Genomic DNA, 23,147 nt, shown 5'->3' with positions numbered 1-23,147 from the left:
GTGGGAGGGTGAAGGGTGTCATTTTAATTCCTCTTTTGACTTTTTCAGCCTTTTTTTTTCTTAATGAGTACATATTCATTTTCTAAGAAGATATATAAGAGGAGAGAACGAGAGGGTCAGCTTTTCTTTCATAGATGGATTCAGTGGCGGCACATGAGAAAAAAGGGACTTCATTTAAATTGAGATAAAAAAAACACAAATCACGTATCTCCCTTCTCTTACGGCCCACTGAACCGAGCAGGTGAGAAGAGAAATCATGATAGAGAAAAAAGGACATCCCCTGAGATGACCCCATGCAGAACAAGACAGGCACTCAGACAGGGCGAGCCAGACTGTGAGAACCGAGTGGGCCCTGAGCTGTTGTGTGACTCTGATCCTCTGTGTGTGTATGTGTGTGGGAGGCCTGCTCCTCATCAGCCAGGTGAGGCCCTGGAGACAGAGGGTCTAGCCCAAAGTCACCTGGTGGGTCTTTAGCTCCAGTGGTCCCGGTGGGGATCCTCCTCCCCTCCCCTCTCCCTGCCACTGCCCACCTTTCCCATCAGCCCCAGCACATCTTTCGCATCCTGAATTCCTTGTTCCAGGAACTTGGTGGATTTCTTCATGATATGGGACTTGTCTGAGGTGAGGTCCACCCAGCCTCGGAGCACAAGGCCCTGGGATCAGAACAAGATGGAAGATAAAGTCATTGGTCTCACAGAGCCTTGACCCAACCTGCTCTCCCGCCTAATGTCCCATCCCTGTCACGCTGCACCCCGAGACCCTGCCAGGCACAACTATTTGCAAACCCCAGGGCAGCCCTGCTCCCTCTCACCACCAGGAATTCACTCTGCTCCTGTCCTGGCACAGCCCTCCCAACCAAAACCTTTCACCTGATTAACTACCACTAGTCTCTAAAATTCAACCTAGGAGGACCCTCCTGTCGAAGACCTTCCATGATATTCCAGACCCCTCCCTGGGACCCCCGGGGCTCTGCTACCTCTACTGACCACTCTCACCTGTCTTGTCATTGCCTATTTACTCTACACTGGGGTCAGGAGGCCACCATAGGCCACTGTGCATGGCCACTCCTGCTCCCTCCACACCTTAGCCCAGTAAGGGGAGGTGGGAATGCCTTCTAGGGGGTTAACAGGAGTCCTTCTGAGCTCTAGGGCCTCTCCGACTCTGCTCCAGCCTTCATCTAGCCTCTGCTGGCAGACAGGTGGCCAGACCTGCAAGGTGAGGTCAGAGGGGCACTTGGATAACATTGCCCTGAAGCATCCCTCATGCCTTAGACTGGTGTTTCTCAACTCTTTCCCATCGCTCCCATCCTAAGGAGCCTTTTCAGACCTTTTCCCTAATCCTTTTCTCTCCCTCCAAGACTTTTTAATATCACACATATAATATTTATTTATGCAGTGTGTAACTCTGTGTTTTATACATCAACAGTAAGATTTCTTTTCACTCCCTCCTTGGGGTACCAATTTTCAGCCCTTTGCGGAGGGAGATCACCCCTGCTGAAGTGGTGACTACACTGAACCTAGATTGAGGCTTCAAACTCTACCAGGAGTCCCGACCTACCACATGTGAGATCTACTGTATGCGCCATCACGGATATCCAGCAGACCATTGCTAAGAGGGAGGGTAGGTCCAGTGCAGCCAATTCCTCTTATTTTCCCAAAGAGCCAGGAAATCTGGGCTTTTAGGTAAAGATCTTTTGCTTTCTAAATGTCGGCAACTAATTCAAGATTTAAAAAAAATATAGTACAGGCCACAGAACAGCTGTCTGCAGATTGGACTCTGGACACATGCCAGTGTGCACTTGGCTAAACCCTGACACAACGTGGGTGGGGGCTCCTGGGAGCCCTGGGATGGTGTCAGTGTCCAGGTGCGGACCTCTCCCAGTCCCAGGGTGCTCCGCAGGAGCTCCCAGTTAACTGGTTCAAAAGGACCAGTGGGGATGTGTTTGGACACTGCTTTCTGCAGCTGTTGTCCTCCTGATGCCCACAGCAGGTACCTCTCTGGAGTTGTTGGAGAGCTTCAAGTTGCAGTCGATGTACTCTCTGGCCTTGTCATAGTGGCCTATGAGCCAGAGGAAGAGGCCGGCATAGTACAGGGCCGTTGTGCTGGCGGTCTTGCGGATTTCCTTCAGGCTGCTCTCAAGCTCCTGAATGGCTTCTTGGTCTGGGAATCCGAGACGGGGAAGAGGGCGAGTCAGAGTGAGGAGGGCCGCCTGGGCCTACAGGATGCATTGAGGGCCCATCCTTCAACATGTGGCAGACTACTGTCAGCCTGGGGCCTGGAAACCACAGGAGCCGCTGCTGCCTAGACTTGGGTTTGCTGTCTGAGGGTTATCTTTTCTCCCCGGTACCCAGCAGTTTGCCAAATCCCCCACCTCAGGCCCACAATCCATCCCGAGAAGGGAGAGAGTTGTTTAGAGTGTGGAATTATTTATATCAGCTTGATTTGTTTCCACAAGGTCTTGGCGAAGGAAGCAGGATGTCTCCCCAACTCCTAGGATTTGGAAGGAGAGGACCTCTCCCATTGTCATGCTCTTTACCAGTGGCTCCCACGCAGCTGGATCTGGGCACAGGCCTTCCTTGAGGACCCCAAGGGGAGGGAATAGAAGCCACTCCTCCCTGGCTACCAGCCTGTGCGGTCACCAGTGCACCCACCTCCGGTGGCAGCCCTTGAGGGTACTGCATCTCTGCAGTGGGGTTGTCTTCCCCCAGGGCACTAGGCCTTGTTGGGCATGGCTGCACTCACCGATGGTTTCACAGCGCTTGTGAGCATAAATGAGGGCCATGATGGAGCACAAGGACACATCTGGATGATTCCGGATGCTCTCCAGGTTACTGATGGCATCCTGTATGTGCTCTGCAAAGAAGAGCCCACCTGGTTATGCTCTTGGGCTCCAGGCCCAGAGGGCAGGAGGTCTATGGCCAACACAGGGGAGCCCTTGTCAGAGCTGACCCAAGGCTTGGCACTACCTGACTTCAACCAGAATCATTGGGTTAACTGGTCCAAAACATTTCTAATGACCCAAGTTCCCTGAAGGGGCTGCTGACACCATTGCCCATGCTGCCAGGTGCTGGAGGGGTTGGAGCTCAGATATACCTTTGAGTACTTGCAGGATGTGAGGCCAGGATTTGGGGCTGGGGGTCAGTTCTGAGAAAGGCCAGCAGGGTATTCCCAGCTAGCTGCTCAAGAGCCACAGGTTATACTTATCCCTCCATGTCCACTGTGGTTGGCCATGGGCAGCTCAGCCAGCCCTCAGCCCAGCACTACCTTCTGAATGTCAGCGAGTCAGCACCTGCATGAGGCTCACCCCTCCCCCCTGCTCCTGTACCATACCTGTCTTGACCCATACCTACCACTTCCTCCTTTTCCTGCACTACCAGCTCTCAGTTTCCAAGCCTGGGATTCGTCCAATAATCATTCAGTCATGTCTCCCCACCCACTCACTTTCTAGATAGGGAAACTGAGGTGCAGAGCAAGGGTGGTGAGCTCTCTGATGTCTCAAAAGTCAACTAGATAATGTATTACACAGCCATCTGGGGGATTAACCTGGGTGTAAGACTCTTTCCATGGCAACACGGCTGGGGTATAAGCAGGCATCCAGGTAAAGCCAGAGTTGCTGGGGCTAGGCAAGTGCCGGAGGCCATGAGGCCGACCCTGGCAAGTCCTTACCTTCCCTGAGGATCCCATAGGTTTTAAAGAACTGCAGGACAGGGTCATTGCTGAATTTTTCCAGGCCCAAGGCCGCGGCCCGCTGCACATGGCGGAAGTACTGTTCCTGGCTGTAGTAAATGATCTCAGCCTGTGGGGAGGAAGACATAGTTGCAACAGCCCCAGTCCCTTCTTTCTGTTCTGAACCACTTTCTCCCTGACTCCCTGCTCTTCCTCCATTCTGCAGAAGGAAGGAGGGAAAGAGAACATTCAGGCTTCATTTTGCTCTTCATCAGCCCCAAGAGTAGCTCCATGCAGTTCCCTGAGAAGGAACTTGGAGGGTTCAAAGTGATGGAGAATTCAACTGAGGCTTTGTCTTAGGAAGGGAATGAGGGAAAAGAGAGAGCACCAATAATAACAGGTACACCACTAGTTAGAGTTGTAAGTTACTGTGTGTTAAACACTTGTTGGGAACGGTATCAAGGGCTTTACACCCACTATCTTATGTATTATTCTCTCCATATCCTTCACAGTTAAAGAAGCTGAAACCCAGGGAGACTATGGCTTGACAAAGGTCATGCAGTATTAGGGGCTGAGATTTCAAAGTGAGGTCTCACTTCCCCTAAGGTTTGTGGGTGCTGGGCTTGGGGAGAGATGTGGTTGGCTTGTCAGTCTTGTGGGCCATATGAAAGAGCCCAGACATCATCCTCAGCGTAACAGGAATGGTTTTAAGTTGGAACGGTTTTAAGTCAGAGGAGGGATGTGTTCAGGTGTGTGTGTGCATGTGTGTGTGTGGTGGTGGTGGTGGTGGTGGTGGTGGTGGTGGTTCTGCTGCTGGTGCTGGTAAGGGGACTGCTGGTGAACAGAGAGCTGAAGCAGAGACCTGTTTGGGGTGTGTGTATGGGGGATACTGTTTCAGGTGCCTGCAGAGAGATGGTGTTGATCCTGGGCTAGGAGATGCAACGCCGTGGGTGCTGTCAGGGGACTTGTAAGAGCTGACATTTCCCGCTGATAGACAGGACCCGAGATGGGGACGGGGAAGAGTGAAGGCTGTAGGATCAAACAGTGGTGTGGTCTATCGAGGTGGGGGACTCAGAAGAGGCGGAGGCAGGGGAAGGGGAGATGACGGCAAAATGACAGGGATGGGTTTTGGATACGCTGGGTTAGGGGAGCTCGAGGACAGGACTAGGTGCGGATGCAGAACTGGAGCTCAGGGTGCACGAAGAACACGAGAGGGGAAAGATTCGCTCGCCAGGAACCGAGCGGCCGGAGGGGGCCAGGCCCTTCATTAGCGGCCGGCCCGGGACAGCGGAAGGCGGGTAAAGGGGACAGCAGGAGCGGTCCACGAGGTCCCAGGAGAGCCGCGGGGCGCGGGGTCTCGGGGTCTCGGGGCTGCGGGCAGGGAGGCCCGGAGGGAGCCGCCAGGCCGCGCTCGGGCCACGCACCATAAGGGAGTCATCGTTGCTCATCTCCGGGCGCCCGCGGCTCCGAGGCGGGGTCGGCTGCGGCGGCGCGAAACCGGATTCCCGAGTCGGGGTCCTGGGCGCGGCTCTCCCGGCCGGAAGTCGGCGGCGCGCGTCCTTGGACACGGAGGCGCGGGCCCGTTGCTAGGAGCGTCGGTGCGCGGTGCGCGGTGCGCGGTGCGCGGTGCGGGAGGGGCGCCCACGTGACAAGGCGCTGGCAGTCGAGCGCCGAGAGGGCGATGCGCGCTGGTGGCGCCGGCTCGGGCCGCGGGGAGGGAGGGCCCAGCCGTCCGGGACCCGGGCGCCGCCGCCATGGGCCTGGGCGCCAGCGCCGAGCAGTCCCCGGGCGGCGCCGAGGGCTTCCACCTGCACGGGGTGAGTCAGCCCCGCGGCGCCGGCGACCTTGGCGGGGCGCCCGCGCGGCGCCGAGGGTTCGCCTGATGGCCGGCTCCGGGGTCTCGGCCTCGAGCGTGCGCCGCGGCTCCCTGCCGCCCCCGCCCCGCCTCGGGTCCGGTGGGGCGGCCCCCGGGATGGCCCTGGCGGGGAGGAGCGCGCCGCGGCCAGCCCGGACTGCCTGCTGCGCTTAGGTCGTCTGAGGGCTCCCGGGATGAGCCTGCGAGGCCGAGACCCCAGCCGCCGCCCTTGGGTCCGGGGGGGGGGGGCACGGGAGCGACCGGCGGAAACCCGCGGGGAGACGTGGCCGGGGGAGCCGCGGGAGGCCTGGGCGCGGCGGGGGCGCGGGGGGGCGGGGCGGGGCGCGGCCGAGGGGGCGGCCGAGGGGGCTGTCGGAGCTCCGTGCCCGGCGCGGGGCGCGAGCGCTGAAGGGAAGGACCGGGCCGAGGGCGGGCTGTCGGGTGGGCGTCCGGGGCAGCTCCGCAGGGAGGGCGGGAAGCGGAGGACCCGAGGGCTTGGCGGGAGGAGGCGCGCGGCCTCGTCCGCAGCGCCGGGGACCTGCGCGCGCCGCCCTGGCAGGCGCTGTGGGCGCCGGAGACGGGCCTGCCCGGGACCCAGCGTCCCGCGTCTCGAGGCGCTCGCGGTGCTGCGGGCAGGGACAGGCGGGGCGCGCGGAGACGTGGCGCGGGGATCGGTGCGGGGATCGGTGCGGGGGGCAGTGCGAGCACCTGCGGGCGGAGCCTTCCAGCGGGGCGGGCGCTGAGCGGGTGGCGCTGGCGGTGGAGGAGGAGCCCGGGAGGAGGCTGCTGTGCAGTCACGGGCGGCCCGCAGGGGGCACAGGCCAGACTGTGTGGGGCCTCGGGGCATTTTCGTGGAAGTTGACATTACCTACTAAAAATTTTTAAGGCTTTTATTTATTTATTCATGAGAGACCCCAAGAGGGGCACAGACATAGGCAGAGGGAGAAGCAGGTTCTCTGTGGGGAGCCCGGTGTGGGACTCGATCCCAGGACCCCGGGATCACAACCTGAGCCCAAGGCAGATGCTCAACTGCTGAGCCAACCAGGTACCCATTTTTTTTTTTTTTTTAAGATTTTATCTATTTATTCATGAGAGACACAGAGACACAGGCAGAGGGAGACGCAGGCTCCATGCACCGGGAGCCCGACGTGGGACTCGATCCAGGGTCTCCAGCATCGCACTCTGGTCCAAAGGCAGGCGGCAAACCGCTGAGCCACCCAGGGATCCCCCCCCCCCCCTTTTTTTTTTAAACACTGAAGAACACGTGTGCAGCCTTCTATAAATACTGGCGTTCTCACTATGCACCAGGCCCTCCCTGAGATTAGAGGCGTGGAGGTTCCCCAGGGAGATGGTCCTTACAGGGCAGCGGAACAGAGCAGGCTCTGGGTTGGACTTCCTGAGGTCAGATTTCTGACTAATGGAGTACTTCTCCGAAGTATTAGTACAAGGGCTAAATGCAGGGTAGCGCAGTCCCCTGGCACCCAGCCAATCCTCAGCAAGTGTCAGCTGTTGTCACTTTAATTACACTAGCTTCCCTGATGGGGGAGCACAGCGGAAAGTGTTATGAAAGCAGCAGGCATTGTGGGGCTGTGGGGGTGGGGGTGATGGGAGCCCCCAGGAGAGAGCTGGACAGTGGGCAGCACTTGTTGGGGAGGCAGTGGGGGGCGGTGGCAGCCACATAGGTTATTTCTGTGCTAGAGCCATAGTGGGTGATGGCAAGGCCCAGGGCAAGGGCAGTGGGGTACAGCCAGAGAGGACGGGTCATGGCAGAGGGTGGGGAGAGGGCTGGGGGATTGGAGGCCTGAGCCTCTGGGCCTCCATAATGACAGAGGGCAGCTGACCGCTGGCTGGGTGGCATCGGCCTCAGGAGCAGGGACCCTCCCAGAGGGAGGCCTAGTGGCATGGAAGTGGTCCTGAGCAGGCTGTCCCTGAGTAACTGTCCTATGGCTTTCAAGAAAACGCCTTGTTCCAGCCGTCCCATGAAGGGATGTGGCAGGGCTCAGAGCTCCCCTGTCGCAGGCCAGTTGGGCTGAAGTCAGTTTCTGGGCTCACTGTCATTGGAAGCCACAGCAGCTTCCGGGAGTGGCAAGCAGGGGGCTTGTGTCAGTTGGCGGTGACATGGCCAGAAGGGAGTCCTAATTCCAGGGGCAAGTCTGCCTTGGTCCCAGGGCTCTGAGCAGGGGAGCTCTCCTTCGGCTTGGGGACTCCCAAGACTACAGGCAGGTGGGTGGTGGGCGGCAGAAGCCGCAGGGCCTTCCTATTGTGGAAGCATCCAGAACCTGAGGCCACGTGAGCCCCGTGTCCTCTGGGCTGAGGCCTGACCAGCAGGATATCAAGTGCTCACAGCCAAAGGCCTGAGGGTGTGGGGCCCACCGCAGGGTCTGGCTGGGGATAAAGACTGCATTGTTCGAGTGAGGCTCCGTAAATGGGGCCTTTGAGAGGGATTTCCACCCCAGCTGGGAGGCCTGGTTGCTGTGTTTTTGGAGATGGCCGGGAGTTCCTGGATTTGGGCAGGAGGCACTCTCGGGCTGGGAGTGGACACCAGGCTGTGAGGCAGGGATCCGGCCCTGCTCCCTGTGAGGCTCCCTCTCACAGGCTCCCTGCTCAGGCATCCCTGCCGGTAGGGCTGCTGCCCTCAGCCACACTCCTCAGCTCCCACGCCCGCCCAACTGAGCCTGGATCTGTTACCACAGGCTCTGGGGCCCCTTGGGATCTGGCCACAGACTGCCTACCCTCTGTCTTTCTGAGCGCAGCCCTGGTTCCTTCTGTTCTGGGGCCCTCCCTTCCTGCCCACATCTAACCCTTTCTGGTAAACCTTCTGGCTTCCCCACGCCCCGAGCTTCCCCACAGGCCTAGGCTCCGCTGTGCCTGTGTGGCCTACTAGAAGCCCCCCGGGCTGCCCTGGGCTCTCCTCCTCTGAGGCAGCTCAGGAAGCAAGATCAGACAAGAGCCGTTTCCTACAGAGGAATGTCTGTGCCCAGGAAGGTAGCAAGAGGATGGAATTACCTTGACAGTGGCCACGTGTGACCTGCCTAGGGCAGTCAGTGTAGTGCCCGCGTCCTTGCTGGGACACGGGAAGTGGTGATGGCTGGTCTCTGGAATCGGGGGCTGGGGGTCTCTCGGGGTGTCATGAGGTTGGTGCAGTGACTGTGGCCTCCTCTGTGAGACAGGTGCAGGAGAACTCGCCAGCCCAGCAAGCGGGCCTGGAGCCCTACTTTGATTTCATCGTCACCATCGGGCACTCGAGGCTGGTGAGGCTCCCCCGTGCTGTGTCTGCCTTGCTTGTGTGTGTGTGTGTGTGTGTCTGTGTCTCCTGTCCCACAGCAGGCCCCACCCTGCTCCTCCCTCCCTCTCCTTCTGGAGGGAGGCCTAGCCCATCTCTCTTAGGCCTGTGCTCAGCCTGATTGGGGCCCTGCCCTGCTCCTGACCTTTCTGAGGTGTCTGGGCAGTGAGGGGACTCTTGGAGCCAGCCACCAGGTTTAAGGGGCCTGCCTCTCAGGGCATGAGAGGTATCAGGGTGGCCAAGGGGCATTTCAGTGAGGCGCAGCCCCACAGTGCTCTGGACCAAGGAGGCTCTTTGTCATATTTCCAGGGGGCTGAGGGAGGCGGGGTTAGTGGGGCTTAGGGATGGTAGGGGTTGCGGTGGTCACAGGCCCAGACCCCTACCCTGGTCCATGCCCACACCAGAGCCTGCTGGGCAGCCGGCCACTGAGGCCCTGCCTCGTCTCTCAGACCCAGACTTGTCTGAGGGGCCCCAACCCGGGGTGTGGGTGGGGAGCCTTGGAGTCAGCCCCGCTGCCCCCACAGAACAAGGAGAATGACACACTGAAGGCTCTGCTGAAGGCCAATGTGGAGAAGCCTGTGAAGCTGGAGGTGTTCAATATGAAGACCATGAAGCTGCGCGAGGTGGAGGTGGTACCCAGCAACATGTGGGGTGGCCAGGGCCTGCTGGGAGCCAGCGTGCGCTTCTGCAGCTTCCGCAGGGCAAGCGAGCACGTGTGGCATGTGCTGGTGAGTGGGCGCCGGGGAGGTGGTGCCTGAGCAGGGGGGAGGCAGGAGGCAGGGGGTAAGAGTAGGGTGTGGGAGCAACTGGGAGGTCCCAGAAGGCTGCCCATCATCACCTGAACCGTGTACCCTGCTTGTTAGCCAGGTGACTTTGGGCACCTTCTCACCCTCTAAATCTTGGTTTCTTGTTTTGGGAGGTAGGATAGCATCTGCTGGAGGGGTGCTTGTACTGCCAGAAGGCTGCTGCTGCTAGTCTTTAGGAATTGTGTCTTTTCTGGAATACTCTATAGTAGACCAGTATTGAGTCTTTTCTGGTGGGTCCCCTGAGAGCCCTTCTGGGCCTTGGGCTAGTGCCTGGGGGCTGGGTCTTCATGAATCTCAAGCGACTGAGTTGCACAAGTGTTGCCATTAGTGTCTGTTCTCACACACACACACACACACACAAACACACACACACACACGAGATGTACATTAATTGATGGTGCCCACAATCTTGAATGCTTGGTCCCAAGGCTTGGTGGAAGGAGGGTGCTCTGAGCCGGGAATGGACCGACTTGATTTCTAGCCTCTGTTGCTCACTGACTTCTCATAGGAGACTTCTCCACCTCTCAGCCTACCTCAGTTTGTCCATGAGTGCAGTGGGGGTGATGATTCAAATCCCTTGACATTTCTCAGGGAGATTGGGAGTGGTAGTTTCCCAAGGGAGGAAGCGTTCCTTGTACCCAGTTCTGCTCGCTGCCCCCACGTCCAGCCCCTACGCAGGGTCTTCAGCCACATACCTGCAGCAGTAACGGCACTGCAGTTGGGCGCTTACTGTGGGCCACCGTGTGATTTTCATTCTTCTCCTATATTCTATTTGTAATCCCGGCAACCCTACGAGGAAGTACTGCATATCCTACTTCTAATCATGAAACAGACACTACGGGGTTAAGTATTTGTCCCTAGTCCCAGTTAGAGGTTGGTGGAGTCCAGGACTCCAGCTAGAGGTCTACCGGGTCAGATTCCAGAGCTCAGGGCTGTGAGCAGTGCCGTGGTGCTGCCCTCTGCTGGGCAGGCCCTGCACCTGGGGGAGGTCTGGAGGTGAGGGAGCAGAGTAGGAGGTCCTGGCCTGGAGACAGATGACAAGTGCCCTACTCAGTACCTGGAGAGGCAGCCTCCTCCATCCTCCCCGCCACCCACCCTTGCCTCCCCACCTGGAGGAGCAAGTTAGGTAGGTAGTTGGTGATTCTTTCTCCAGGACGTGGAACCCTCTTCACCTGCCTCACTGGCTGGCCTGCGCCCCTACACAGACTATGTGGTTGGTTCAGATCAGATCCTCCAGGAGGTGAGCAACCTTTGATTTGCCCTCCCCAGGCCCCCTGGGTAGGGTGTGGAGATGGTTGCTGTCCTTGAGGAGGGCCTCGTGTTGAGGCATCCAATTCCAGTGCCGGGAGCGGGACTCAGGCGCTGGCTTTGTCGTAGTCCGAGGACTTCTTTACACTCATCGAGTCCCACGAGGGGAAGCCCTTGAAGCTGATGGTTTACAACTCCGAGTCCGACTCCTGCCGGGAGGTGACTGTAACTCCCAACGCAGCCTGGGGTGGAGAGGGCAGGTACTTCCTCAGTCGGAGGGCTGCAGGGTGGGGGCCCGGGACTCTGGCTGGACCTGGCCACTGGACATGGACCCCCAGAGTCCCACGGTGGGGGTGGAGGCTGGGCTCTGGGTCCAGGGATCCTGAGGTTGACCACTGGTCCAGGAGGCACCCTTTCCTGCCCCTCACTTCCAGTAGTGGGTGGGGTTGGCAGGCCTTGGAAGGGCTGTGAGACAACCCCCTGGATTGAATGTTTCTGGACTTTGGCAGTCTGGGGTGTGGTATCGGCTATGGGTATCTGCACCGGATCCCAACCCAGCCTTCCAGCCACCACAAGAAGCCACCTGGTACCCCGCCACCTGATGACCTGCCACCTGATATCCCACCAGCCAGACCCACACCCCAGGACTCTCCTGCCCCTCCTGGCCCAGAAAGAGGCTCCGGGCAGGGTGACTACATGGAGGTATGTGGGCAGCATCTGCCAGTGGGGAGAAGAGGGGGAACTGCATATGGGCAAAGGGGCCTGCCACCTGGGGAGAGGACTCGAGGTCGCTGTCACCAGGGGCCCATTTGCAGAGCCCTTGGGAGGCCTTTTCTTGTTTCTGGGACCCAATGGAAGTAGGTGGTTGCCTACCCCCTGCCCCAGGACAGTGAAGCCCACTTTAGTTCCCCTGCCACTTGGGTCTGGAGGTGAGGGTGATGACAAGGCACTAGTTGTCATTTTCCTTTCATGAGTAGGAAACTGAGGCGTGGGTGGGCAGAGCCTTGTGCCGTGCCTTGGTGAGTCTGGTAACATTGGGCCAGAGGCTGGGCATCTAGAGCCCCCCCGCTGGGCTGGTGGGCCAGCTCTGTAGGGGAATGCCAGACCTGCCTTCCTGCCTGTTGAAAAAGTCACCTGAGTGCCATGACACACTGGCCTGGTGCCTGGGGTCTGGACTAGGAGGCATGCGACGATTGCTCCCCAGGCATGCTGGAGTTCGGGGAAGGCCATCTCTTCTGGGTCATTGGAGGGGCCCAGCCAAGGGGGCCCCTGGGGCTCCTCAGCAGAGCAGGAAGCGCTCTCCCTCCTTGTCAGTACTGCAGGAGGGGCCCGTGATTCCCTGGAGGGGAAGGGGCAGACCACCAAGGCTGTGTGCTCCTTCGGGCAGTGCGGTACTTCCATGGCAAGTGTGGGCCAGGGGTTAGGTCGGACTCTGTCCCGGCTGCCCCTGCACTGTTCCCTTCTTCTCCCCGGGCCCCCTAGGCCCTGCTGCAGGCGCCCGGCTCCTCCATGGAGGGACAGCTTTCTGAGCCTGGGAGTCCCAGCCTCGGCGCTCCAGACCTTGGGGGACTTCCATGTCCCATGGAGACTCTTCAGCCTCCACCTCCAGTGCAGCGCGTCATGGACCCAGGTAGTGAGAGTGGGCTCTGGAGACGAGGCTGAGGACCCTGCCACGCCGGTGCTGAAGTGGGCCCCGGGTTTAGGGGGAGGCTTCAGTGGCAGTCCCAACACCTTCCTCAGCCCTGCTGACCCCTCCTAGCTTGTATGGCCCAGATGGCTGCAGAGGAGCCAGTCCACTGTGCAGATCTGGGGACTGGAGTCCACGGAAGAGAAGTGGCCTGCCTGAGGTGATGCAGCATAGTGGGAACAGAGCAGGGTATGGGCCCTCTGCCACTGTGCTATTCCCATGAGGCCCAACCCTAGACTCCTTTCTTTCCTCAGCAGCAGGCAGTGGGGACCTCTTTGGGGTTGGCGGAGGCACCCCCACAGGCTGAGATTACAGTTTGAGGCCGGGCCAGGTGTCCCAGGAACGGGGCTCAGTGAGCCCAGGGTACCGGCCTTCCAGCAGTGAGGGTTTTGTGCTGGTGAAGACGTGCACCCTTCCCCTAGGCTTCCTGGACGTGTCGGGTATCTCCCTCTTGGACAGCAGCAATGCCAGTGTCTGGCCCAGTCTGCCCTCTTCCACAGAGCTGATCTCCACAGCTCTCTCAGCCTCCGGGCCTGAGGACGTCTCCAGCAGTGGTTCTCACGAGCGTGGTGGTGAGTGGCCCTCACCTGTAGAAGCTTTCCAGGAAGACCCTGGATTAATGGCAAGGCTGCCCTGAATTTCTCAGCCAGGTGGGAGGCTGGCGTTTCGGTGAAATACAGCCACGTCAAAGTATCCGGACACTAGAGCTCCCGTTCCCCATCAGGACCTGGGGTGGCAGTGGGGGGTTAGTGGTGGCTGCCTCAGGCCAGGGTGGCCTGGGGTTCTGCAGGCCTCCTCAGCAACCCCCTGTATGTTTCAGGTGAGGCCACATGGTCTGGATCAGAGTTTGAGGTCTCCTTCCCGGACAGCCCAGGCATCCAGGCCCAGCCAGACCACCTGCCTCAGCTAACCCTTCCTGACAGCCTCACCTTTGCAGCCTCACCAGAAGATGGGCTGTCTGCTGAGCTGCTCGAAGCACAGGCTGAGGAGGAGCCGGCAAGCACAGAGAGTCCAGATTTCGGGGCAGAGGCTAAGGGGGCAGCCAGCCAGGCCCAGCTCTCCACCCCCGAATAACACCGTAGGCTGTGTTGAGGCCCCTGATGGCATCTCATGAGGCCTAGATGTGGGGAAGCAGCTTAGGCTACACTATGCAGCCCAGTCCCTCCCTGATCCCGGCCCAGCACATACAGCTTCCTAGGCAGTGGCTCCCCGGATGTGCAGTGACTTCTGCAGGGGAGGGCTTGTGTGTCCACATAGACCCTCCTGGTGTCCAAGAATGACCTCCCAGCATTAATTCTGCCTGATGGTCCTGGCTTTGGGGAATCTTGGGGCAGTGGGGGGCTGGGAGCAGTGCCCAGATGAAGTTTTGCAGGAGCTGGGGTAGGAGAGGAAAGGATTCTGCTGCTTGGGTGGTGCAGAGAGCTTCAGGGGGTAGGAGGAGGCAGCGTGGGCCTGGAGGAAGGGCATCTTTTGGCCGCATAGCTTGAAGTCCAGTGCTCCTGCTCTGGTCACTCTGGCCGCCCTGGAGACAGCAGGGTCCACACAGGGTCAGGTGTGCACATGGAGCGGAGGAGCAGGGAATAGGTTGGAGTGTTTGCCTGACATTTCGTAGGGCTTGCCTTCAATCTCGTACAGCTCAGCTAGCCGTGTGTGTGCTGGAAGGCAACCCCCTGCCCTGGGGACCCCTGAAACCCCCGTGACTGTCCTGTCATGTGCTCTCATCTCTGTGCTACACTCCACAGTTGGCTCAGGCTGACCTGCACCATCCCAGCTGGAGAGAAGCAGTAAGCTTGTCCACCTCTCTGGAGAGACGGGCTGGAAATTTAGGCCCTTCAGCAAAGACTCACTTGTTCTTGGACTACAATGTTCTTCCCCAGGGCCTCCACCCCACAGGACCCCATATCCCTAGTGGTGACTTCTTTTGGCTCCCAACCTTAATTAAGACAACCATCTCTTCTAAACATAAAGGGCATCTGGTCAGTCCCAGTGGTGAATAAAAATGGCAAATTTAAGTTCACCATCCTGAGTAGACTCTCAAAGCTGGTCCTGACTTTATACATAGCTCTTTATACATAGCTCCCACGCAAAGGGGGAATGAGGGGCCTGGGACTAGAAGCCATTCTAGTCTTTCCCACAGTATGGGAGGAGGCTGTTCCCTCCACCACAGGTGCCCCGAGAGGCTGAGACCAGGCCAGGTCTTCGGCCCTACCTGGTTTATGAAGGAAGAGGAGGGCTCCATGCAGGAACAGCTCCACCTCCCCTCACCTTCCCACATGCTGGTTGCCATGAAAGCTGCCTCTGGCCTGGTCTTCTAGTTGCTACCCAGTTAAAAGTTCCGCCTCTGCCGCTTGATCTGTAATGTGTGCACTTAACAGGGCATTCAGAGTTGTTAGGCCCATAGGACAAGGACTGTCTGCTTTGGGGGGCACAGACCCAAGTATATGCAGGGAGGGCCCCCAATAAGCAAACACTAAAGATTTCTAGCACTGCCACTGCTTTTAAAGGCAGCCCTTGTTGAGCCTACCAGAGCAGCTGATACGCCTGCAGAACAGGGAGCCATTGTGTCTGAAACCGGGGCTGGAGCTTGTTTCTTGAATTGTCTGGGAGCCCAGTATCTGCCTGGAGAAATCCAGGAAGTAGAAGACAACCTCCACAGGACTAGCCGGAGGCCAGCTTCGTGAACTGCAGCCTGGCAGCCTGGCCCAAGGTCCCCCTCGCCCTAGGATGCTGGCTCTTCCTTCCCTCCTTTTACACACTCCCCACCCTACACAGGGGGATACAGTGGGTACTGACTCTAATTATTGCCAGGATAAACATGGAACCAGACGTTTCTCTGTAACCTGCTATGAAGGAAAATGACAAGTGATTAAGAAATAAATGTGTACTACACTGAAATATTGTAACTAAAGCCTTTATTTTATACAACTGTGAAATACAGATTTTTACCCTTTTGGCATTGCAGACTCAAATTCTCTGGAAACTTACTGGTTTGACTGGAAGGAAAAAAAAAAGTAAAAGCATGCTGAGGGTCAGATCTGTGACAGGAAGGGAGCATAGATGCCCCTCACGGCTCGGCAAACGGGACGAAATGGCCCAGCAAAACCCATTCTGTTAGTCCAAGGGCCCCTCCTGCAAACCCAGTGGAGGGCTGATAAGTGAGTTGGGGGTTTGTTTTACCATTAATTCATAACTATTGCTAAAAAATGTGCACCAAAAGCACACTGTTGTATTCAACAGATAGAAAGAATTGATAAAAAAGAAGCCGGCTACTCTCTAAGGGAGAAAGACTCATTGGAAACGTGGCGTGTCTTTGCTCACTTCTTCAAAGTGACCAGTCCACTTTCCAAAGGAGGCTGACCAGCAGTGAGGGAACCCTGTCTCTATGGTTGTGCGGGTAAGAATATCTCAGTAAGTCTGGACCCAGGCCCATCAGCTGCCTCCAGCTGAACCTGTGAAGATGTAGAAAAGACAACACCTTCCTCCCACCCCCTTCCCCAGTCCCTGCTGTGTGGAGACCGACCACACACACTAAGCTGGAGAGGCAACTGGACTGGAATAAACTGCCCTCTGAAGGCACTTGTGCTTCTGGCTTCATACAGGAGGCTTGTCTTACATGGTTTTATGGGGCTGGACCACTGTTCTGTTCTGAATACAAATGACCTTGGGGAGAACCCAAAGTATTTTTTTTTCTGCCAAAAGTTGAAGTGTTTATCCCCAATAAGTTATATTCTGTACAAGACTCAAATGATTCTATGAAAGCTTTAGATTGTTACAAAGAACAATGAAAAGAACTCTGGATACAGGTACCACGGCAAAAACCTGCATATAAAACTCTGGAGAAAGAAATATGTATATTTCTGGATGTGAATATCAAATTAACCCACTAGGATATGCTTGTTCTCGGACACCATACATTTTAGGTAGCATTTGAATGAAGCTTGCATGTCCTCATGGTCTTGAGTTTTGATGGTGTCACACTGCTCACCCAGAGCAAAAGCTGTGGTGTCACCTGGCTTGGCCCATACACAAACCAGGACACAGTGGAGCAGGGAAAGCACTGCACCTGCCTGTGGTGGCCACACAGCTGGGAGCACTGGGGGGTGCAGCATCCCTGGGTGCTGCTGGGCATACTCCCATCTGGCGGTCCAAGTGCTACGGTCCGGCTCCCAGAATTTCTACACGTTTTCCTAAAAGAATGCATCTGAGATGCAATATTAAAACAAGCCCAACAAGGATAATTTATTACGAAATGGGCTGGGTTTTGAATTGTACAATAGCATATTCCTATTAAAAATAACTGTCTTAAATGTGAGAACAACTTGTCTGTTTTTCATGGCCGACTTGGAAAAAGCCTTCATAGGTGCTGCATGAATGGAATGTACTCGTTTAGAAAAGCTCCAGAGCGTGTGGGTTTGAAGTCAAAACACAGTGACAGATGTGGCTCTACCTATGTGTCTCTAACAAGTGCTAACAAAGATAAGGTCCTTTGAAAGAAAAGGAAGAAACCCAGTCTGTGCTGGCCTGTCGTCTGTTCTCTGTATATCTCACAAGACATGTCCGCCTTGGGGGGGGGGGGGGGTCTTCTGCTCGCACTCTCTGCCTCCCTGGGGACAGCTTAATCTACACATGGAGACTGGTTTCTATTTTACATCTCAATTAGTCACTTCAACTGAAAGAGAATCTCGGTCCATACCAAATCAGCCATTAGAAGTCTTGCTCCCATTGGGGCTCGGTGGGCTTCCTAGGACTACTCTTGGGGCCAGAGAGGAAGGTCAATAAACGAATACCCAGGAGCACTCGCCCACACTTCACGTGGATTTCTGTCGGTAATGGAGGGTGAGGTCGCCACCACTCTTCCATATGAAGTGCTTCACTGTTCGGAGGTCCATGTTTGGATCCAAAACCTGAACAGCAAAAGATAAAGAATAAAAATGTCAAAGCCTCTACTTTGTAATATCCAAGACCTTTACTGTGAACTCAGGGACACTGGTGATCCAACCTGTCCTCCCCTCGCCCACACCTGGTGCCTGCTCTTGCCAACACAGCTCCCATGCAGGCAGACATGAACCCGGATGCTGAGAGACATGTGACTTGTGCAGCTAGGCCAGAAATCCCAACCTCAGCCATTCCTCTGAGGAAATGCCTCACAGGGAAGTGCACCTTTATTTAAAACTGCTCCCCCATTGCTCCATCCACCTCCACTTCAACACAGCAGATACTGCTCTGCAATCAAGGTGATCATGTGTCTTTTTCTTATCAGGGTAAAAGAAAAGCCACCAGTACCTTCACCATCTGTGTGTGTATTTAAATCTCCATGTCCTTTTCCCAAGAATCTCCCTGGGGTAAATAGAAACTTTAGGGTGGGCTGCGGAGTTCCTCCAGAAGGGGCCTCACCAATAGGTGGGAGAGACCCAGTATTCCTTAGAGCCCTCCCCAAAAGCAGAAGCACCCCTACGGGTAATAGATGTGGGAACCATAATCACACTACATGTAATTTTCTAAGCACTGGCACTAGAAAAAACGGGGCTATGGTCCTCAAGTGCATTTACCTGGTCCTGGCACAAAAGTTCAATTTTCTCTTCTGCCAACACAGCAATATCCTCTTCTTTTTCCTGTTCGCCTGGTTTTTCATTATTAGAAGAGCTGGTGGTTTGTGACTCGTTATCCAAGTTGATGATTTTTTCATAAACATGTTCCATTACTTTCCGGACTTGGAGCATGTCACTAGCAGAGAGTCTATCTCTAAAAAGCAAGGGCAGACTGTGCCATCAGGAAATCACTGGATATTGTCTCTTACATATTCTTTGGTGTTCATATTTGAGTGGTTTGTTTTTCTATTTTTTTTTTTAAGATTTTATTTATTTATTCATGAAAAACCCAGAGAGAGAGGCAGAGACATAGGCAGAGGGAGAAGCAGGCTCCCCAGGGTAGCCCAAAGCAGGACTTGATCCCAGGACCCCAGGATCACGCCCTGAGCCACCCAGGTGCTCCTGGTGTTCACATTTGATAAAGATTAAAGCACAGAAACATAAACCAAGAAATGTTTTTAGTCATTGCCTTAAATCTAATCTTAGAATTGCCAGCACATTTCCAGGATTTCCCTAAGACACAGATTATGTGTGAGATTAAATACATGTTCTTAAAATTTACATACACATCAAAAAGAGCCTCCTGGGTTTTATTCCCTTAAAGACGTTCCTACAGCATGGGCAAACTAAATGTTCCTGGGAGGGAAGGCAGCCCTCAGTGTTTATAAGGTTCCAGTGCCCTAGGTGCACATTTTTCCTGCAGCTCTCAGCCCTACAACCAAGACCTCCTGCCTGAACTCTAGGCCACAAGCTCAATAGCTGGCTGGGTATCTCCAGATGGACATCCCACAGGCACCTCAAACTCTATTGACGTGTCCCAAACTAGATTCATCAACTTCCTCACCCCCAAACCTACTTCTCCTGCATCGCTGACGTCAGTTATAAATGGCCAACCCAGGCAGCCCAGGTGGCTCAGTGGTTTAGCGCTGCCTTCAGCCCAGGGTGATACTGGAGACCCAGTATCGAGTCCCACGTAAAGCTCCCTGCATGGAGCCTGCTTCTCCCTCTGCTTGTGTCTCTGCCTCTCTCTCTCTCTGTCTGTCATGAATAAATAAATAAAATCTTAAAAAAAAAAAAAAAAAAAGGCCAACCTAAGTAGCTCAGGCTCAAACTCTGAAAGCCATTTTAAACTTCAGTTATTAATCTAGTTGAAGTGCTATCTAGGACTTGCTTTAAAATAATCCAGGGTGTGTCTGTCTGTGTGTATGTAGGTGGGTGGAAGGGAGGCGAGGTAGAGGTACAGATGAAGCACGGGTTAAGCCATGTGTCGAAAGCTCTGTGGAGCTGTTTGATAGGATGATGGGTGGGAGGGTTCATGCTCCTCATCTCTTTTTTGTATGTTTGGAAATTTCCCTAATAGAGGGTGATTTGACTTGCTCGAATATATATCTAGGACCCCTCGAATTTCCTTTTCCACTTCTGGCAACCCTTGCAACCTCTGCTATAGCACCAGTCCTTGTACATTTTCAGGATCTTGTGCATGCTACCACTTCAGTCCTTGCACATTTTCAGAATCTTGTGCATGCTACCACTTCCACATCCCCAATCAAACCATTTCCTGGACCTGGAATACCTCTCTCTGGAAATTCCATCCATCCCTACATGGCCAGCTCAAATTCCAGGTCTTTAAAGAAGGCTTTCTGGAAAGCTCTAGCCCACAATTCATTTCTTTCCTCTAATCTCACCATTCCCTAAGTATCCATAAAAGCAGTTCTTATACACAGATTGTGTCCTAAAGTATGCTGTAGCAAGAGACAGAAACTAATGTCATGTCATCCTTGCACAGGGGCCATGCTAATCTTATCTTCTCTGTATTGTTCCAATTTTAGTATATGTGCTGCCGAAGTGAGCAGGAGAAAGAAACAGTCTTACTTTTTTGAACATCTGTGGCCTACCACAGGAGGTCCCTGGTAAATGGTACTTTCAATATTACAAAACTAGCTTTCAATCTTTTACTATAAAAGCAATTATAAAGAATAAGAAAACTCTGGTAATAATCAGATCAAGGCATCACATGACACGACAACTACTTACTTTTTTAGAGTTTTTGCTCCTGAAGATGCATGAGGTTGGAGGTAGAAAGGAATTTTGTTGAATTTGGGCATATTTTTCTGAAATATTAAAAGTAAAAAGAAAGGTATGATCATTGCTATTAGCTGATGAAGGAAAATGATGTCAATAGAAAAACATGATTTGCAAGTTAATAGTTATTTTACAATTAAAACTGACTTTCTAGGAGATTTATAGTAAGCTATCAAATTATCCAAGTCAGCTGTAACGAAATATATCAGAAAAGTATCACATGTAGTTTTGTAATAAAAGATATGTGAGACAAATTATATGTCAGTGGCAATATGAACTGCAGGATGGCTCTTCTCAAATAACAGTTCAAGATATGAAAGGAAAACAAATTTTATTCTAACTCTTAAAGCTGTAGAAATAAAAATCTCAATTCTACATTAAAACATTGAAGCTGATACCTAAGGGCCCAAACAAAAAAGTTCAGTGTCTTGAGAAAAACCTGCAACATTCACCTTTGAGCAAAACCATATACTCTATGCTGGTGAGGCCCATCATCCAGTCGAAAAGGCCACTCAGGTCCTCCTACTTTATTTCCCCTCTGCCATCAGGTCTGAGGTTTTAAGCAAGAGTGGAAACTTCAGCCAACCACCAAGAAGATGTCTACCATGAAGTAAACCACATCCTTAGATGAAGGATAAAATTAACTGGTCATCTTTTCTCTGGGTATTAGTTCCTTCCGAGTCTCCATGTCATAACCTGTCTGGATGTCTCCTCTCAGGAATAAGCCACAGGCCTAAAGTCAGCAATGCATCCGAGGTGACTTTCACACTCAAAGGAAGTAGTGGTTTTATGGGGAACTCGGACTTAGAGAGGAGCACAGAATATCCATCAGGTGTCACACTGGCTTTAAGTTCTTGGAGGTCTATCAGGGACAGAAAACAAATTTTCTCAAAGTTCTAGAGATTAAATCTCTTTTCATATGGCTTTAGAAATATATAAAACAGGTCAACAGCACATAAGACAGTCTAGAAACAGACCCATGTGTATATAGAAATTTAGTATATGATAAAGATAGCATTTCAAATTAGCAGGAAAAGGACAGATTATTCCAAAAACTTGTTTTGGCACGCTGGCTATCTATTTGGAAAAGTCAGCATCCTACTTCACACCAAACAGAATAAATTCTAATAGATTACAGATCTAGACATACACAATGATCACAGATGTACTAGAGAAGAATATATTTTTGCTACTTTGGATCAGGAAATACCCAAGCAAGACATGAAACTCAGAGCTATAAAACATCCTCTGATTACATAAAAATTCAAACTTTTTGCTTGGAAAAAGACACCAGCCATGAACCAAGTAAAACTTCAATTGAGAGACACAGATAATAGTCAAAGGGTTAATATTCAATATGACAAAAATCCTACAAATCAGTAAGAAACATAAATTACCCAAAAGAAAAATGAGTGAAGAACAGAAAACAAGGCAACTCACAGAAGAAATACAAATGGCCAATGTGAAAAGATGCTTAACCTCACTACACATGAAAAAACAACACCCCACATTAAAATAAGATTTTTGTCATCTTTTAGTAAAGTTTCAAAGTACCCAGCATCAGTGAGAGTGTAGAAGAAATGGGCACTCATACAGTGTTGGTGAGAGGAAATGCTGCTATAGCTTTTGTCGGAAGCAACTTGGTAGTATCTATCAAAATTTAAAACATGCATTCCCTTTGATCCAGCAATTCCACTTCTAGGAATTTATACTAAAAAGCACATGAAGATACATGTACAAGGATGTTCACTGAAGCATTGTTTGTAATAGAAAACATTGGAAACAACCTTAATGTCCATCAATAGGAGACCAATTAAATAAATTATGGTACATTTATACAAAGACATACTACGTAGTCATTAAAGAGGAATGACCCATATGTACAGACATAAAAAGATGTCCAAGATATATTTTTAAATGAAAAACAAAACTAAACCAAGTTGCAGAACAGTATGTAGAACAGATCTTGTGCAAAATAATGAACTGTGTATGTATACACACAAAGGTACATACACACAAACCCTAGTAATATCTGCTTATGAACACACAGAAAAAAGCCCTGAAGATTATGCCCTGAACTAGGACTAGTTATCCCCGCTAGGGAGAAGGACAGGAATGAGTGGAAGAGAGGAATGACTGGGAAAGTGATGGGAGTTTCACTTTATTCATTTATTATTTTCTTTAATAAGCACATGTTACGTGTTTAACTAAATCCAACAAAGATATAAACAGATTCATAACTAATTACCAGTACTTCTTCTGCAACCTTGGGATGGCAGGGAAGCAGAGGAGGACTCCACTTGGCAGCCTAGATTTTACTAAGTAAGACTGTACAGTCTAAAGCTGCTCTTAATTTCCTTCATGATTTGGACAGAACAAAAGGGCAGAGCAGCAGTGGAGGACACTTACATCCACAGTGATGTCAATTACCCATTGTGGCACCGTCTCATTAAGAAGCATCGACTCAGTCTCACCCCCGGAGTCTCGGCAGAGCAGCCTAAACATAACCCGTCAGGTAGTCAGTGACACAAGAAGCACAAATGACAAACCACTGTCAGCAAATATTACAGGGAGGGGCCCTAGAGTTCATTTGGGATAACCCCCACTTGACAGCTGAGAAAATGAAGTGCACCCAGGCAGAATGACTCACTGCCTAAGAGGGGGAGCAGGGTCTAACACTCAGGCCCCCACATTCTGAGGCCACATATATACTAGAGCTGCTTCTCTGAGTCCTCAGGTGACGACAGGAACACTGACTGTAGGCAAAGCATTCAAGAAACATCCCCTGCCAGGGCTACAGTCCATGGTACTGGCCTCCACACATCATAGGGGTCAGTTTTAGTCATCACACTCTCAGGAAACCACCATAAAGGAAGAGAATTCTGAGCTTAAGGGCAAGACGAGCATTTTTTTTTTTTATTTCTGGCTCTAC

General features: G+C 53.2%; 3 protein-coding genes and 1 non-coding gene across 8 annotated transcripts in view; 1 reads left to right on the top strand and 3 right to left on the bottom strand.

Annotated features, from left to right (window-relative positions):
* The window catches only part of TTC21A (tetratricopeptide repeat domain 21A), a 32,044-nt gene extending 26,796 nt beyond the window's left edge, over positions 1–5,248 (bottom strand). The window contains exons 1-5 of one of the 2 annotated variants that reach the window (XM_038570479.1): positions 5,091–5,248; positions 3,667–3,796; positions 2,743–2,853; positions 1,994–2,160; positions 531–653 (exon numbers count right to left, since the gene is read on the bottom strand). In XM_038570479.1, coding sequence (XP_038426407.1) covers positions 531–653; positions 1,994–2,160; positions 2,743–2,853; positions 3,667–3,796; positions 5,091–5,114 — 555 coding nt within the window. In that variant the 5' untranslated portion in view covers positions 5,115–5,248. The remainder of the gene's footprint in view (positions 1–530; positions 654–1,993; positions 2,161–2,742; positions 2,854–3,666; positions 3,797–5,090) is intronic. The other variant, XM_038570480.1, reaches the window with a different exon arrangement.
* A 94-nt stretch (positions 5,249–5,342) lies between these two features.
* On the top strand, positions 5,343–15,440 carry GORASP1 (golgi reassembly stacking protein 1). Of its 3 annotated transcripts, none has more exons than XM_038570476.1 (9): positions 5,343–5,483; positions 8,692–8,772; positions 9,329–9,532; positions 10,764–10,850; positions 10,988–11,118; positions 11,368–11,560; positions 12,341–12,488; positions 12,968–13,117; positions 13,366–15,440. In XM_038570476.1, exons 1-9 carry the CDS (start codon positions 5,421–5,423, stop codon positions 13,617–13,619), a joined length of 1,311 nt encoding a protein of 436 aa, XP_038426404.1. In that variant the 5' UTR covers positions 5,343–5,420; the 3' UTR covers positions 13,620–15,440. The 3 variants fall into 3 exon arrangements, with proteins under 3 accessions (XP_038426404.1, XP_038426406.1, XP_038426405.1); XM_038570478.1 differs by having other exon boundaries at positions 5,408–5,483; positions 8,688–8,768; positions 13,366–13,710; XM_038570477.1 differs by lacking the exon at positions 5,343–5,483 and adding an exon at positions 5,677–5,695 and having other exon boundaries at positions 13,366–13,710.
* Positions 15,441–23,147, bottom strand: part of WDR48 (WD repeat domain 48) — a 49,701-nt gene continuing 41,994 nt past the window's right edge. The window contains exons 16-20 of one of the 2 annotated variants that reach the window (XR_005376858.1): positions 22,625–22,712; positions 20,168–20,244; positions 18,095–18,287; positions 17,239–17,449; positions 15,441–15,538 (exon numbers count right to left, since the gene is read on the bottom strand). Coding sequence is in view for 1 of the 2 variants with exons in the window: in XM_038570475.1 (XP_038426403.1) it covers positions 17,354–17,449; positions 18,095–18,287; positions 20,168–20,244; positions 22,625–22,712 (454 nt within the window). In the remaining variant the exon portion in view is untranslated. Of the gene's footprint in view, positions 17,450–18,094; positions 18,288–20,167; positions 20,245–22,624; positions 22,713–23,147 lie in introns of both variants that reach the window. The other variant, XM_038570475.1, reaches the window with a different exon arrangement.
* On the bottom strand, positions 19,883–19,986 carry LOC119865497. Its single transcript, XR_005377324.1, has one exon. It is a non-coding gene; the product is annotated as a U6 spliceosomal RNA (small nuclear RNA).

The sequence above is a fragment of the Canis lupus genome, chromosome 23 (assembly GCF_011100685.1).
Source record: "Canis lupus familiaris isolate Mischka breed German Shepherd chromosome 23, alternate assembly UU_Cfam_GSD_1.0, whole genome shotgun sequence".
NCBI lineage: Eukaryota > Metazoa > Chordata > Mammalia > Carnivora > Canidae > Canis > Canis lupus.
The sequence above is the reverse complement of the archived record's forward strand: the minus strand, read 5'-3'. Positions and strand labels throughout refer to the sequence as shown.

Coding starts and splice junctions, on each gene's coding strand:
- GORASP1 (XM_038570476.1), top strand. CDS start 5,421: ATGGGCCTGGGCGCCAGCGCCGAGCAGTCCCCGGGCGGCGCCGAGGGC. Junction 9,533..10,763: donor AGCACGTGTGGCATGTGCTG/GTGAGTGGGCGC, acceptor TTCTTTCTCCAG/GACGTGGAACCCTCTTCACC. Junction 10,851..10,987: donor CAGATCAGATCCTCCAGGAG/GTGAGCAACCTT, acceptor GCTTTGTCGTAG/TCCGAGGACTTCTTTACACT.